At 58.4% G+C, this 17478-nt stretch overlaps 1 protein-coding gene across 1 annotated transcript; it reads right to left on the bottom strand.

The window, feature by feature from the left end:
- Nucleotides 1–1212: 1212 nt before the first annotated feature.
- LOC145340060 (transmembrane protein 222-like) lies at nucleotides 1213–16891 on the bottom strand. Its single transcript, XM_080184478.1, is given in 7 exon segments — nucleotides 1213–1437; nucleotides 2010–2140; nucleotides 4664–4760; nucleotides 13603–13634; nucleotides 13728–13812; nucleotides 16822–16855; nucleotides 16858–16891. Coding segments are annotated over 7 exon segments (501 nt in total). The 3' UTR covers nucleotides 1213–1349.
- Nucleotides 16892–17478: the final 587 nt, after the last annotated feature.

Raw genomic sequence — 17478 nt, 5'->3', positions numbered from 1 at the left:
CGCTAATTAATTTAAGATACAGGGAGCACTTACTGAGTAATCCTGAGTGTGCCAATTGCTACACTAATTAATTTAAGATACAGGGAGAACTTACTGAGTAGTAGAGACTGCCAATCACTACACTAATTAATTTAAGATACAGGGAGAACTTACTGAGCAGTAGAGTGTGCCAATCACTACACTAATTAATTTAAGATAGCAGGGAGAACTTACTGAGTAATCCTGAGTGTGCCAATCGCTACACTAAGTTAAGATAGCAGGGAGAACTTACTGAGTAATCCTGAGTGTGCCAATCACTACACTAATTAAGTTAAGATAGCAGGGAGAACTTACTGAGTAATCCTGAGTGTGCCAATCACTACACTAATTAAAGATAGCGGGGAGCACTTACTGAGCAGTAGAGTGTGCCAATCGCTACACTAATTAATTTAAGATAGCAGGGAGTACTTACTGAGTAATCCTGAGTGTGCCACTCGCTACGCTAACCAAGTTGAGACTACAAGGCACATTAGCTGAGCAATAAACTGTGCCAACAGCGACACTAACTAATTTGAGATATTGGGAGCACAGACTGAGCGATCCTGAGTGAGCCGACAGCTACGCCAACCAAGTTACGATAAGGGACAGCGCCCACCAAGCCATCCCGAGTGCGCCAACGGGCAATCGGACCACTTTAAGATGAGGGGGGGGAGCACTTACTAAGCAATGCCGAGCGCGCCAGCGGCTAGACTAACCGATCTGAGCTCGTAATGTGGCTCGGAGGTGACGTACGTTCACACACAGGCGCCCGGCCTCCGCGATAACGGGACTGTGTCCAAGTGGCGAGGTGCTTTCCAATCACCTGGGTGTTGTTGTGGGGGGTGGCGGGGGGGGGGGGGGGGGGGGGGGGGGGGGTAGGGAGGTGCAGAGGGGTTGCGCAGCAGAGAGTTGCTATCTCCCTGGGGCCACTCGGGAGTGACTGACCCACAAATCAGAACTCGCCAACCCCACCCCCTCCCCCCCCCCACCCCACCTTCCGTCTCGCAGCGCGTGTCACCACGGCCGTTCCGAAATTCAGGATTCTCGGAGGGAAAGCTCGCGTCCGGAGCACTGAAATGCCTCTGGGAACAGATCTCCCTTGCCCGCGACACCCCTGTCCCTCCCTCTCCCCCGCACCCCCCCCCCCCCCCAACTAATCTCTGCGCGCACCGAGGAGGGGAAGGTTGTGAGGGCTGGGTTGGCGGTGGAGGAGTGGGAGGCCTCAGAGACGGCGACTGGAGGAGGAGGAGACGGGTGCGGAGGCGAGGGGCTCTGAAGGTATCGTTCCCAGGTCAGGCTCCCACGCAAGGAGGGCTCCGGCCGCTGTCCGCTCACTGCAGGTAGAAGATGAGGATGACGGTCAGTATCAAAGCCAGCATGACCAGGAAGGGAAGCCAGGTCCGCAAAAAACCTCCGAAACTGTGGGGGAGGGGGGGAGGGAGACAGAGAGGAACAGCGTCAGACTGCGTCACAAGTAACTTCAACTGCAATCAGTGGGAGAGTAGGGACCAGAGGGGCTGAATGGCCTCCTGCTGTTCCTGTGCAACAGGGTCCAGAGAGACAGGGGCTGAATGGCCTCTTCCTGTTCCGGGGGGGGGTCAGTGGACAGGGATGGGGAGCAGGAATGGGGCTGATTCACCCCCTCCCTCCCTCCCTAACCCGGGGGGGGGGGGTCAGTGGACAGGGATGGGGAGCAGGAATGGGGCTGATTCACCCCCTCCCTCCCTCCCTAACCCAGGGGGGGGTCAGTGGACAGGGATGGGGAGCAGGAATGGGGCTGATTCACCCCCTCCCTCCCTAACCCAGGGGGGGGTCAGTGGACAGGGATGGGGAGCAGGAATGGGGCTGATTCACTCCCCCCTCCCTAACCCGGGGGGGGGGGGTCAGTGGACAGGGATGGGGAGCAGGAATGGGGCTGGTTCACCCCCTCCTTAATCCCAGGGGTCAGTGGACAGGGATAAGGAGCAGGAACAGAGCTGAGGATACTGTACCTGACATATCTTCCATGGATCAACATCAGGAAACAGAGTTTGACCATATTCCACGAGGTTTTGTTGTCATATCGCATCAAGTTGAGGGCCATTGCCACGTGCGAGTGGCAATTGTCGCAACACAGGTTGTGCTACGGAACAGAACACAACTGTTAAACCCCGCTACGTCATTAGAGACCGCCAGATAAATCCCTCTTTCAAACCCCTTCCCCTCCCCGTCCCCGGCTGGTGAACAGAGAGGGAATAAAAGTCAAAATCTCTGCCGGGCACGTTTTGATTAACAGGCCGTCCGCTGCAGCGTGGAGAATCGAGCACAACCGCCCGATCACAGGGGTGGGCGGGAACATTTTCTTTAAAAAGAGATCGTCGTAGCCTTTGAATCTCAGCCAAGCATTCACACGGGGGGCAGTGTCAGCCAAGAGCTCAATTGAAAGGGCACAGATCGAGTGGTTGCACTCGATTCTCCAAGCTACACTGGACGGCCTATTTGTCGGGCATGTTTTGATTAACAGGCCGTCCGCTGTAGCGTGGAGAATCGAGCACAATCACCCGATCACAGGGGTGGGTGGGAACTTTTTCTTTAAAAAGAGATCGTCGTAGCCTTTGAATCTCAGCCAAGCATTCACATTGGGGCAGTGTCAGCCAAGAACTCATTTGAAAGGGCACAGATCGAGTGGTTGCACTCGATTCTCCCAGCTACACCGGACGGCCTATTTGTCGGGCGTGTTTTGATTAACAGGCCGTCCAGTGTAGCACTTTTTTTTCCAAAAAAGAGAGATTGTTTGGATCTCAGCCAAGCCTTCACACTTGGGGCAGCGTCAGCCAAGAACTCAATTGAAAAGGGCACGGATCGAGTGGTTGACCTCGATTCTCCACGCTACACCGGACGGACTGTTAATCAAAACATGCCCGACAAGAGATTTCGATTTGCAGGCAACACGAAGACCAGATGGGTGGCTAAAAGTGGGGCTGAGAGTTTTGGGCTACAGGAAGATATGGACAGGGCGGGGTTGGGGGGGGCGGGGGTGCAAATAGGCAGATAAGTGGCAGATGGAGTTTAATACTTAAAGGTGTGAGGTGATATGCTTCGGAAGGAGTAATTTGACAGGGAAGTATGACAGGACATGAGGAACACGGGGACCTTGGCGTGTTCGTCCGCAGACCGCTCTGAATGCAGAAAGGCAGGTTAATAGGCGGGTGATAAAGGCCTACGGCGCACTCCCCGTTATCAATCCAGGGTATAAATTCCAAAAGCAGAGAGGACGTGATGGAGTTGTATCGAGCTTTGGTGAGGCCACAGCTGGAGGGCTGAGTGCAGTTCTGGTCACCACATTACAGGAAGGACGTGGAGGGGGGTGCAGAGGAGATTCACCAGGACGCTGCCTGGGATGGAGTGTTTAAGTTATGGAGCGGTGTTGAGTAGGCTTGGGTTGTTATCGTTGGAGCAGAAGGGTGGACCTGATCGATGTGAACACGATTATGAGGGGAGCAACGGGCAGAGTGGATAAGGAGCAGCCGTTCCCCCTGAGTTGAAGGGTCACTCCCGAGTTGAAAGTGAGGGAGTGGGAGGTTTAGTGGAGGGATTTGAGGTGAAACGTCTTCACCCAGAGGGTGGTGAGGGTCTGAACTGCGCGGCCTGGAGGCGAGGTGCCTCACACCCTTTAAAAAGTACCTGGTTGAGCACTTGTCACAGTGGGTTAGCAACGCTGCCTCACAGCACCAGGGACCCGGGTTCGATTCCCGGCCTCGGGTCACTGCCTGTGTGGAGTTTGCACATTCTCCTCTGCGCGGGTTTCCTCCGGGTGCTCCGGTTTCCTCCCAGTCCAAAGATATACAGGTTGGGTGGATTGGCCATGCTAAATTGTCCCTTAGTGTCCAAAGTTGTGCAGGTTGGGTGGATTGGCCATGCTAAATTGCCCCTTAGTGTCCAAAGATGTGCAGGTTGGGTGGATTGGCCATGCTAAATTATCCCTTAGTGTCCAAAGATGTGCAGGTAAGGTGGATTGGCCATGCTAAATTGCCCCTTAGTGTCCAAAGATGTGCAGGTTGGGTGGATTGGCCATGCTAAATTACCCCTTAGTGTCCAAAGATGTGCAGGTTGGGTGGATTGGCCATGATAAATTGTCCCTTAGTATCCAAAGATGTGCAGGTTGGGTGGATTGGCCATGCTAAATTGTCCCTTAGTGTCCAAAGATGTGCAGGTTGGGTGGATTGGCCATGCTAAATTGCCCCTTAGTGTCCAAAGATGTGCAGGTTGGGTGGATTGGCCATGCTAAATTGTCCCTTAGTGTCCAAAGATGTGCAGGTTGGGTGGATTGGCCATGTTAAATTGTCCCTTAGTGTCCAAAGATGTGCAGGTTGGGTGGATTGGCCATGGGAAATGTGTGGGGTTATAGGGATAGGGCAGGGGTAAAGAGGGCCTGAGTAAGATACACTATCAGAGGCAGTGTCGATAGACCGAATGGCCTCTTTTGCACTGCCGGGGCTCTACGATTCGATAACACTCAAGGCAACGGGCCGAGCGCTGATAGATGGGATGAGGCGGGAGGCCAGGGTGTCACGGGCGTCGGCGCAGACCCGACGGGCTGAAGGGCCACCGTGCAACTCCAAGAGATCAGACTCACCCCACAGCCGCGCACCCCCCACCCCCTTACCATTCTGTGCTTGTACTCCTCCGATGCTTCAAGGACACTGGTGTCCCAGGGATTGGGTCCGATCCGGTAAACCTTGGTGGGATCCAGTTGCCAATACCTGCCGGGATGGAGGGCCGCAGTCAGTGTTCGGTGCCGGGGAGGGAAGGGGGGGGGGGGGGGGATCCGAGCGGACCGTCGTCACAGTTAGCAGCTAACATTGTCGCGTCTTCTTCGCAAGAGGCAGAGGGATCTGGGTGTCCTTGTTCATGAATTGGGCAGCAGGCAATAAGCGAGGCAAACCGCAGCGTTGGTGTTCAGGGATACAGGAATTAGGAGTGGGAGTAGGCGTAGGCAGGTTCAGCCCTTCCAGCTGGCTTTGCCATTCCACTAGATCACGGCCGATCTCTCCCTGGTCCCTACCTGTTTCCCCTTTCACCTGTTTTTTTTTTGTAAAGGTTGTGGTGCAGTATGGCACAGTGGGTTAGCACTGCTGTCTCACAGCACCAGGGACCCGGGTTCGATTCCCGGGGGGGCACGGTGACACAGTGGGTTAGCACTGCTGTCTCACAGCGCCAGGGACCCGGGTTCGATTCCCAGGGGGGCACGGTGACACAGTGGGTTAGCACTGCTGTCTCACAGCGCCAGGGACCCGGGTTCGATTCCCAGGGGCAGGGTGACACAGTGGGTTAGCACTGCTGTCTCACAGCGCCAGGGACCCGGGTTCGATTCCCGGGGGGAGGCACGGTGACACAGTGGGTTAGCACTGCTGTCTCACAGCGCCAGGGACCCGGGTTCGATTCCCGGGGGAACACGGTGACACAGTGGGTTAGCACTGCTGTCTCACAGCACCAGGGACCCGGGTTCGATTCCCGGGGGGGGGGCACGGTGACACAGTGGGTTAGCACTGCTGTCTCACAGAGCCAGGGACCCAGGTTCGATTCCCGGGGGAACGCGGTGACACAGTGGGTTAGCACTGCTGTCTCACAGCGCCAGGGACCCGGGTTCGATTCCCGGGGGGGGCACGGTGACACAGTGGGTTAGCACTGCTGTCTCACGGCGCCAGGGACCCGGGTTCGATTCCCGGGGGGGGGCACGGTGACACAGTGGGTTAGCACTGCTGTCTCACAGCGCCAGGGACCCGGGTTCGATTCCCGGGGGAACGCGGTGACACAGTGGGTTAGCACTGCTGTCTCACAGCGTCAGGGACCCGGGTTCGATTCCCGGGGGAACGCGGTGACACAGTGGGTTAGCACTGCTGTCTCACAGCGCCAGGGACCCGGGTTCAATTCCCGGGGGGGCACGGTGACACAGTGGGTTAGCACTGCTGTCTCACAGCGCCAGGGACCCAGGTTCGATTCCCGGGGGAACGCGGTGACACAGTGGGTTAGCACTGCTGTCTCACAGAGCCAGGGACCCAGGTTCGATTCCCGGGGGAACGCGGTGACACAGTGGGTTAGCACTGCTGTCTCACAGCGCCAGGGACCCGGGTTCGATTCCCGGGGGGGGCACGGTGACACAGTGGGTTAGCACTGCTGTCTCACGGCGCCAGGGACCCGGGTTCGATTCCCGGGGGGGGGGGCACGGTGACACAGTGGGTTAGCACGGCTGTCTCACAGCGCCAGGGACCCGGGTTCGATTCCCGGGGGAACGCGGTGACACAGTGGGTTAGCACTGCTGTCTCACAGCGCCAGGGACCCGGGTTCGATTCCCGGGGGAACGCGGTGACACAGTGGGTTAGCACTGCTGTCTCACAGCGCCAGGGACCCGGGTTCGATTCCCGGGGGAACGCGGTGACACAGTGGGTTAGCACTGCTGTCTCACAGCGCCGGGGACCCGGGTTCGATTCCCGGGGGGGGGGCACGGTGACACAGTGGGTTAGCACTGCTGTCTCACAGAGCCAGGGACCCAGGTTCGATTCCCGGGGGAACGCGGTGACACAGTGGGTTAGCACTGCTGTCTCACAGAGCCAGGGTCCCGGGTTCGATTCCCAGGGGGGCACGGTGACACAGTGGGTTAGCACTGCTGTCTCACAGCGCCAGGGACCCGGGTTCGATTCCCGGGGGAACGCGGTGACACAGTGGGTTAGCACTGCTGTCTCACAGCGCCAGGGACCCGGGTTCGATTCCCAGGGGGGCACGGTGACACAGTGGGTCAGCACTGCTGTCTCACAGCGCCAGGGACCCGGGTTCAATTCCCGGGGGGGCACGGTGACACAGTGGGTTAGCACTGCTGTCTCACAGCGCCAGGGACCCGGGTTCGATTCCCGGGGGGGGGCACGGTGACACAGTGGGTTAGCACTGCTGTCTCACGGCGCCAGGGACCCGGGTTCGATTCCCGGGGGGGGGGGGGCACGGTGACACAGTGGGTTAGCACGGCTGTCTCACAGCGCCAGGGACCCGGGTTCGATTCCCGGGGGAACGCGGTGACACAGTGGGTTAGCACTGCTGTCTCACAGCGCCAGGGACCCGGGTTCGATTCCCGGGGGAACGCGGTGACACAGTGGGTTAGCACTGCTGTCACACAGCGCCAGGGACCCGGGTTCGATTCCCGGGGGAACGCGGTGACACAGTGGGTTAGCACTGCTGTCTCACAGCGCCGGGGACCCGGGTTCGATTCCCGGGGGGGGGGCACGGTGACACAGTGGGTTAGCACTGCTGTCTCACAGAGCCAGGGACCCAGGTTCGATTCCCGGGGGAACGCGGTGACACAGTGGGTTAGCACTGCTGTCTCACAGAGCCAGGGTCCCGGGTTCGATTCCCAGGGGGGCACGGTGACACAGTGGGTTAGCACTGCTGTCTCACAGCGCCAGGGACCCGGGTTCGATTCCCGGGGGAACGCGGTGACACAGTGGGTTAGCACTGCTGTCTCACAGCGCCAGGGACCCGGGTTCGATTCCCAGGGGGGCACGGTGACACAGTGGGTTAGCACTGCTGTCTCACAGCGCCAGGGACCCGGGTTCAATTCCCGGGGGGGCACGGTGACACAGTGGGTTAGCACTGCTGTCTCACAGAGCCAGGGACCCAGGTTCGATTCCCGGGGGAACGCGGTGACACAGTGGGTTAGCACTGCTGTCTCACAGAGCCAGGGACCCAGGTTCGATTCCCGGGGGAACGCGGTGACACAGTGGGTTAGCACTGCTGTCTCACAGCGCCAGGGACCCGGGTTCGATTCCCGGGGGGGGCACGGTGACACAGTGGGTTAGCACTGCTGTCTCACGGCGCCAGGGACCCGGGTTCGATTCCCGGGGGGGGGCACGGTGACACAGTGGGTTAGCACGGCTGTCTCACAGCGCCAGGGACCCGGGTTCGATTCCCGGGGGAACGCGGTGACACAGTGGGTTAGCACTGCTGTCTCACAGCGCCAGGGACCCGGGTTCGATTCCCGGGGGAACGCGGTGACACAGTGGGTTAGCACTGCTGTCTCACAGCGCCAGGGACCCGGGTTCGATTCCCGGGGGAACGCGGTGACACAGTGGGTTAGCACTGCTGTCTCACAGCGCCAGGGACCCGGGTTCAATTCCCGGGGGGGCACGGTGACACAGTGGGTTAGCACTGCTGTCTCACAGCGCCAGGGACCCGGGTTCGATTCCCGGGGGAACGCGGTGACACAGTGGGTTAGCACTGCTGTCTCACAGAGCCAGGGACCCAGGTTCGATTCCCGGGGGAACGCGGTGACACAGTGGGTTAGCACTGCTGTCTCACAGCGCCAGGGACCCGGGTTCGATTCCCGGGGGGGGCACGGTGACACAGTGGGTTAGCACTGCTGTCTCACGGCGCCAGGGACCCGGGTTCAATTCCCGGGGGGGGGCACGGTGACACAGTGGGTTAGCACGGCTGTCTCACAGCGCCAGGGACCCGGGTTCGATTCCCGGGGGAACGCGGTGACACAGTGGGTTAGCACTGCTGTCTCACAGCGCCAGGGACCCGGGTTCGATTCCCGGGGGAACGCGGTGACACAGTGGGTTAGCACTGCTGTCTCACAGCGCCAGGGACCCGGGTTCGATTCCCGGGGGAACGCGGTGACACAGTGGGTTAGCACTGCTGTCTCACAGCGCCGGGGACCCGGGTTCGATTCCCGGGGGGGGGGCACGGTGACACAGTAGGTTAGCACTGCTGTCTCACAGAGCCAGGGACCCAGGTTCGATTCCCGGGGGAACGCGGTGACACAGTGGGTTAGCACTGCTGTCTCACAGAGCCAGGGTCCCGGGTTCGATTCCCAGGGGGGCACGGTGACACAGTGGGTTAGCACTGCTGTCTCACAGCGCCAGGGACCCGGGTTCGATTCCCGGGGGAACGCGGTGACACAGTGGGTTAGCACTGCTGTCTCACAGCGCCAGGGACCCGGGTTCGATTCCCGGGGGAACGCGGTGACACAGTGGGTTAGCACTGCTGTCTCACAGCGCCAGGGACCCGGGTTCGATTCCCAGGGGGGCACGGTGACACAGTGGGTTAGCACTGCTGTCTCACAGAGCCAGGGACCCAGGTTCGATTCCCGGGGGAACGCGGTGACACAGTGGGTTAGCACTGCTGTCTCACAGCGCCAGGGACCCGGGTTCGATTCCCAGGGGGCACGGTGACACAGTGGGTTAGCACTGCTGTCTCACAGCGCCAGGGACCCGGGTTCGATTCCCGGGGGGGGGGGCACGGTGACACAGTGGGTTAGCACTGCTGTCTCACAGCGCCAGGGACCCGGGTTCGATTCCCGGGGGGGGGGGCACGGTGACACAGTGGGTTAGCACTGCTGTCTCACAGCGCCAGGGACCCGGGTTCGATTCCCAGGGGGCACGGTGACACAGTGGGTTAGCACTGCTGTCTCACAGCGCCAGGGACCCGGGTTCGATTCCCGGGGGGGATGCACGGTGACACAGTGGGTTAGCACTGCTGTCTCACAGCACCAGGGACCCGGGTTCGATTCCCGGGGGGGGGCACGGTGACACAGTGGGTTAGCACTGCTGTCTCACAGAGCCAGGGACCCAGGTTCGATTTCCGGGGGAACACGGTGACACAGTGGGTTAGCACTGCTGTCTCACAGCACCAGGGACCCGGGTTCGATTCCCGGGGGGGGGGGCACGGTGACACAGTGGGTTAGCACTGCTGTCTCACAGCACCAGGGACCCGGGTTCGATTCCCGGGGGGGGGGGCACGGTGACACAGTGGGTTAGCACTGCTGTCTCACAGAGCCAGGGACCCAGGTTCGATTCCCGGGGGAACGCGGTGACACAGTGGGTTAGCACTGCTGTCTCACAGCGCCAGGGACCCGGGTTCGATTCCCCGGGGGGGCACGGTGACACAGTGGGTTAGCACTGCTGTCTCACGGCGCCAGGGACCCGGGTTCGATTCCCGGGGGGGGGCACGGTGACACAGTGGGTTAGCACGGCTGTCTCACAGCGCCAGGGACCCGGGTTCGATTCCCGGGGGAACGCGGTGACACAGTGGGTTAGCACTGCTGTCTCACAGCGTCAGGGACCCGGGTTCGATTCCCGGGGGAACGCGGTGACACAGTGGGTTAGCACTGCTGTCTCACAGCGCCAGGGACCCGGGTTCGATTCCCGGGGGAACGCGGTGACACAGTGGGTTAGCACTGCTGTCTCACAGCGCCGGGGACCCGGGTTCGATTCCCGGGGGGGGGGGCACGGTGACACAGTGGGTTAGCACTGCTGTCTCACAGAGCCAGGGACCCAGGTTCGATTCCCGGGGGAACGCGGTGACACAGTGGGTTAGCACTGCTGTCTCACAGAGCCAGGGTCCCGGGTTCGATTCCCAGGGGGGCACGGTGACACAGTGGGTTAGCACTGCTGTCTCACAGCGCCAGGGACCCGGGTTCGATTCCCGGGGGAACGCGGTGACACAGTGGGTTAGCACTGCTGTCTCACAGCGCCAGGGACCCGGGTTCGATTCCCAGGGGGGCACGGTGACACAGTGGGTTAGCACTGCTGTCTCACAGCGCCAGGGACCCGGGTTCAATTCCCGGGGGGGCACGGTGACGCAGTGGGTTAGCACTGCTGTCTCACAGAGCCAGGGACCCAGGTTCGATTCCCGGGGGAACGCGGTGACACAGTGGGTTAGCACTGCTGTCTCACAGCGCCAGGGACCCGGGTTCGATTCCCAGGGGGCACGGTGACACAGTGGGTTAGCACTGCTGTCTCACAGCGCCAGGGACCCGGGTTCGATTCCCGGGGGGGGGGGCACGGTGACACAGTGGGTTAGCACTGCTGTCTCACGGCGCCAGGGACCCGGGTTCGATTCCCGGGGGGGGGGGGGGGCACGGTGACACAGTGGGTTAGCACTGCTGTCTCACAGCGCCAGGGACCCGGGTTCGATTCCCGGGGGGGGGGGGGGGGGCACGGTGGCCCAGTGGGTTAGCACTGCTGTCTCACAGCGCCAGGGACCCGGGTTCGATTCCCGGCCTCGGGTCACTGTCTGTGCGGAGTCTGCACATTCTCCCCATGTCTGCGTGGGTTTCCTCCCACAGTCTGAAAGACGTACTGGTTAGGGTGCATTGGGGCCGTGCTAAATTCTCCCTCAGTGTAACCCGAACAGGCAAGTGTGGCGACTAGGGGGATGGTCACAGTAACTTCATTGCAGTGTTAATGTGAGCCTACTCGTGACGCAAAGAAAACTTGAAACCGTCAATGCCTTTTGGTATTTCATAGACCTCCATCAGATCCCCCTTCCTCCTCATCCTTCTAAACTCAGGCAAGTAGAAATCCAACTGTTCAACCTCTCATATGTCAACTTTTACAGATGCCCCATAGAAAGCATTCTTTCTCGAACATAGAACATTCCAGCGCAGGACAGGCCCTTCGGCCCTCGATGTTGCGCCGACCAGTGGAACCAATCTAATGACCCTCTAACCTAAACTATTCCCATGTTATCCATATGCCTATCCACTGACCGTTTGAACGCCCTTAAAGTTGGCGAGTCCACAACTGCTGCAGGCAGGGCATTCCACGCCCTTACTACCCTCTGAGTAAAGAACCTACCTCTGACATCCGTCCTATAATTACCACCCCTCAGTTTAAAGCTATGTCCCCTCGTGTTAGCCATCACCATCCGAGGGAAAAGGCTCTCACTGTCCACCCTATCTAACCCTCTGATCATCTTGTATGCCTCAATTAGGTCACCTCTTAACCTTCTTCTCTTTAATGAAAATAACATCAAGTCCCTCAGCCTTTCCTCATAGGACCTTCCCACCATACCAGGCAACATCCTGGTAAACCTCCTCTGCACCCTTTCCAATGCCTCCACATCCTTCCTATAATGCGGCGACCAGAACTGTACGCAGTACTCCAAGTGCGGCCGCACCAGAGTTTTGTTCTGGTTGTATCACAGCTCGGTCTGGGCTCCTGCTCTGCCCAAGACCGCAAGGAACTACAAAAGGGGTGGTGAACGTAGCCCCAATCCCATCACACAAACCAGCCTCCCATCCATTGACTCCGTCTACACTTCCCGCTGCCTCGGGGAAAAGCAGCCGGTATAATCAAGGACCTCCCCCCCACCACACACACCCCGGACATTCTCTCTTCCGTCAGGAAAAAGATACAAAAGACTGAGGTCCCGTACCGACCGACTCAAGAACAGCTTCTTCCCTTCAGACTTTTGAGTGGACCTACCTCACGCAAACTTGATCTTTCTCTACACCCTTGCTGTGAGTGTAACACTTCATTCTGCACCCTCTCCTTTCCTTCTCTGTGAACGGTATGCTTTGTCTCTATTGATTCCAGAATTGAGAGGGTTGGCTTATGAGGAGAGACTGGGACTATACTCACTGGAATTCAGAAGAATGAAGGGAAATCTTATAGAAACCTATAAGATGACGAAGGGAATCGATAAGATAGAAGCAGGGAAGTTGTTTCCACTGGCGGGTAAAACTAGAACTGGGGGGCACAGCCTCAAAATAAGGGGGAGCAGATTTAGGACTGAGTTGAGGAGGAACTTCTTCACCCAAACGGTTGTGAATCTGTGGAATTCCCTGCCCAGTTGAGGCTCCCTCACTGAATGTTTTTAAGGCAAGGATAGATAGATTTTTGAACAGTAAAGGAATTAAGGGTTATGGTGAGCGGGCGGGTAAGTGGAGCTGAGTCCACAGAGAGATCAGCCATGATCTTATTGAATGGCGGAGATGGCCCACTCCTGCTCCTAGTCCTCATGTTCTTCAGGGCTGAGCTAACCTCTGCTCCTAATTCCCGAAACAGAATGTTGAAGAACGGGGGGACGGCAGTTTAAAACGATAGCAAATTGACTTGGAGACAGGCCCATGTGAGCTGGTGGCTATGGGTTTGTGGGGGGGAGAAGGAAGGAGCGGGGGGAGAAGGAAGGAGCGGGGGGAGAAGGAAGGAGCGGGGGGAGAAGGAAGGAGCGGGGGGAGAAGGAAGGAGCGGGGGGAGAAGGAAGGAGCGGGGGGAGAAGGAAGGAGCGGGGGGAGAAGGAAGGAGCGGGGGGAGAAGGAAGGAGCGGGGGGAGAAGGAAGGAGCGGGGGGAGAAGGAAGGAGCGGGGGGAGAAGGAAGGAGCGGGGGGAGAAGGAAGGAGCGGGGGGAGAAGGAAGGAGCGGGGGGAGAAGGAAGGAGCGGGGGGAGAAGGAAGGAGCGGGGGGAGAAGGAAGGAGCGGGGGGAGAAGGAAGGAGCGGGGGGAGAAGGAAGGAGCGGGGGGAGAAGGAAGGAGCGGGGGGAGAAGGAAGGAGCGGGGGGAGAAGGAAGGAGCGGGGGGAGAAGGAAGGAGCGGGGGGAGAAGGAAGGAGCGGGGAGGGTGGAGGAAGGTGCGGGGGGGAAGAGGGGGTGACAGCGAAGGGCCAATGGGGTGAGACAGCAGAGGAGAGACAGACAGACAGACGGTGGTGGTGCTGAGTCTAGCGGAGCGGAGGAGACATTGGAGATAACATTCTCTCGCTCTCACACACACAGACACACACAGACACAGACACACACACAGACACACACAGACACACACACGCCATACTCACTTGCTGGGATTCCCGAAAGCCATATTGTCTTCCTGCAGGGAGACAGAACAGGAGAGTCAGGTTTCACTCGCCACCCTCGCAATGCCCGGGCGGAAATCCCTCCTCAGCCCCACCCCGGCACCTACCGACACGTAGTAAGGTCCGGCAAAATCCCGGATTATCCCCGACAAGGTGCAGATCCCCATGTGTCCGATGACAGGGAAGACCCAGCTGTGCAAGGGGGGGGGAAAATAGGACAGTTCAGTCTGTTTGTGAGCGTCAGCTGACATTAACACCGCAATGAAGTTACTGTGGGAAAAAAAAAATCACCCGAGTCGCCGCGCTTGCCTGTTCGGGGTGACGCCTCGGGAGAATTTAGCACGGGCCCCAACGCGCCCGAACCAGCACGTCAAACCCACGCAGACACGGGGAGAACGTGCAGACTCCGCACGGACAGTGACCCGAGGCCGGGAATCGAACCCGGGTCCCTGGCGCTGTGAGGCCGCACTGCGAACCCACTGTGCCCCGCTGTGAGGGTCACTGTGTGTGGAACCCTCACCCCAGTGAGGGTCAATACAGGCTGTTTTCTAAATGGGGAAAATGCTTTGGAAATCAGGAACACAAAGGGACTTGGGAATCCTTGTTCAAGTTTCTCTGAGGGTTAAGGTACAGGTTCAGTTAGGAAGGCAAATGCAATGTTAGCATTCATGTCGAGAGGGCTAGAATACAAGAGCAGGGATGTATTTCTGAGGCTGTATCAGGCTCTGGTCAGACCCCACTTGGAGTATTTTGGGCAGTTTTGATCCCCGTATCTAAGGAAGGATGTGCTGGTCCTTGGAAAGGGTCCAGAGGAGGTTCACCAGAATGATTCCCTGGAATGAAGAGCTTGTCCGTGTGTGAGGAACAGGTTGGGGGACTCTGGGTCTGTACTCGTTGGGAGTTTAGAAGGATGAGGGGGGAGGGAGGGGGATCTTATTGAAACTTACAGGATACTGCGAGGCCCCTGGATAGAGTGGACGTGGAGAGGATGTTTCCACCAGGAGGGAAAAACTAGACCCAGAGAGGGGCAGAACCTCAGGCTGAAGGACGATCCTTTAAAACAAGAGATGGGGAGGGATTTCTTCAGCCGGAGAGTGGGGAATCTGTGGAACTCTTTGCCCCAGAGGAGGGCGCGTCACTGAGTGTCTTTAAGACAGAGATAGATCAGTTCCTGATTAATAAGGAGATCAGGGGGGAAAAGGCAGGAGAACGGGGAGGAGAAAAATATCAGCCATGATAGAATGGGGGGCAGAGTGGATGGGCTGAGTGGCCTCATTCTGCTCCCATGTCTTATAGTCAGTGTGTGTGTGGGACCCGTACCCCAGTGAGAGTCAGTGTGTGTGTGTGGGACCCCAGTGAGAGTCAGTGTGTGTGTGGGACCCCAGTGAGAGTCAGTGTGTGTGTGGGACCCCAGTGAGAGTCAGTGTGTGTGTGGGACCCCAGTGAGAGTCAGTGTGTGTGTGGGACCCCAGTGAGAGTCAGTGTGTGTGTGGGACCCCAGTGAGAGTCAGTGTGTGTGTGGGACCCCAGTGAGAGTCAGTGTGTGTGTGGGGACCCCAGTGAGAGTCAGTGTGTGTGTGGGACCCCAGTGAGAGTCAGTGTGTGTGTGGGACCCCAGTGAGAGTCAGTGTGTGTGTGGGACCCCAGTGAGAGTCAGTGTGTGTGTGGGACCCCAGTGAGAGTCAGTGTGTGTGTGTGGGACCCCAGTGAGAGTCAGTGTGTGTGTGGGACCCCAGTGAGAGTCAGTGTGTGTGTGGGACCCCAGTGAGAGTCAGTGTGTGTGTGGGACCCCAGTGAGAGTCAGTGTGTGTGTGGGACCCCAGTGAGAGTCAGTGTGTGTGTGGGACCTCAGTGAGAGTCAGTGTGTGTGTGGGACCTCAGTGAGAGTCAGTGTGTGTGTGGGACCTCAGTGAGAGTCAGTGTGTGTGGGACCCCAGTGACAGTCAGTGTGTGTGGGACCCCAGTGACAGTCAGTGTGTGTGGGACCCCAGTGACAGTCAGTGTGTGTGGGAGACCCGTACCCCAGTGATAGTCAGTGTGTGTGTGTGGGGGACCCGTACCCCAGTGAGCGTCAGTGTGTGTGTGTGTGTGTGTGTGTGTGTGGGTGGGGGACCCGTACCCCAGTGAGCGTCAGTGTGTGTGTGTGTGTGGGACCCGTACCCCAGTGAGAGTCAGTGTGTGTGTGGGGCCCCAGTGAGAGTCAGTGTGTGTGTGGGACCCCAGTGAGAGTCAGTGTGTGTGTGGGACCCCAGTGAGAGTCAGTGTGTGTGTGGGACCCCAGTGAGAGTCAGTGTGTGTGGGACCCCAAGTGAGAGTCAGTGTGTGTGGGACCCCAGTGAGAGTCAGTGTGTGTGTGGGACCCGTACCCCAGTGAGAGTCAGTGTGTGTGGGACCCGTACCCTAGTGAGAGTCAGTGTGTGTGTGGGACCCGTACCCCAGTGAGAGTCTACCTCTGACCAGCATACAGACTTTTAGCTCATACCTTTTAATCCAGGACTCTGCACTTTGTAATGTGGCAGCAGAGACAGTGTTATGATCACTCTTTCCAGGGTTCTAATACCCCCTCAATGTATTTGACATTTCAACTCGGGGGAGGAGGGGGTAAAGATTCTGTCTGCCCACCCTATCTCTGACCATGGTACAGACATCTAGGTCATACTCTCTAATCCAGGCCTCCGCATCCTATAATGTGGTAGCAGAGGCAACATTATGATCACTCTTTCCCAAGGCTCTGGCACCCCTCCCTGTTCCCCAGTGTTGGATATTTAAGCTCTGGGGGGGAAGGGTTGTGTCTGCCCACCCTATCTCTGAACATCGTACAGACTTCTAGCTCATACTCTCTAATCCAGGACTCCGCATCCTGTAATGTGATGACAGAGAGTGTTATGATCACTCTTTCCCAGGGCTCTGATACCCCTTCCTATCCCCAGACATTTAAGCTCTGGGGGGACAGATTCTGTCTGCCCACCCTATCTCTGATCATCATACAGACTTTGAGCTCATACCCTCTAATCCAGGACTCCACATCCTGTAATGTGGTAGCAGAGACAGTGTTATGATCACTCTTTCCCAAGGCTCTGATTCCTCCTCCCTACCCCCCAGTGTTGGATATTTAAGCTCTGGGGGGGGAAAGGATTGAGTCTACCCACCCTATCTCTGACCCTGACCATTGCCCAACCCCCTGCAATGTGCTCTACTCACGATAAGAGGGGGATTGGACTCCACACCAGGCTGTGGGAAACCTCTGCCGCTCCACATCCATCCGCTTCATTCTCCCCCACCCCCACAAAACAACAAAACCTACTTCCGCCCCTCCACCCAAACCACTTCCGGTCCCACTCCCCAACATCCGCCCCTCAAATGGCGTCACTTCCTGCCGCTGGCCCATCACTGCGGCTGCGCACATGGGCACCTCCGGTCGTTTTGCCCTCACTTCCGGTTGGCCCTTCTCTCCAGGGACAAGGTCACTTCCGTTCTTCCGTTTCGGTCATTTCCGCTTCGGCTGGTGCCGAAACATACGTCACGTCCGACATACGTCTCCATGCCCCGCTTCCTGTAAACCGCCATTTCAAAAGTACAAGAGACATCCGCCCCGCAGCTCGATCGTCACTTCCCATTTTCGTCACTGAGGGCCTGCCCCTATGGGGCTGCCGTGTGCGCAGGACAGGAAGTATCTTGCGTCTTGCTATGCCCCGCATCCGGTTTGCAGCCATCTCTCATTAACAAGGGAATATCCGCCCTGCAGCCCGATCGTCACTTCCTGTGTCCCTATTTTCGTCACTGAGGGTCTGCCCCGATGGGAATGCCGTGTGCGCAGGACAGGAAGTACCTTACGTTTTGCTGTGCCCCGCATCCGTT

The sequence above is a fragment of the Carcharhinus amblyrhynchos genome, unplaced genomic scaffold, assembly GCF_965287045.1.
Source record: "Carcharhinus amblyrhynchos unplaced genomic scaffold, sCarAmb.v2.hapA scaffold_752, whole genome shotgun sequence".
Taxonomy (NCBI): Eukaryota; Metazoa; Chordata; class Chondrichthyes; order Carcharhiniformes; family Carcharhinidae; genus Carcharhinus; species Carcharhinus amblyrhynchos.
Note: the sequence above shows the minus strand (reverse complement) of the source record. Positions and strands in the feature narration are given on the sequence as shown.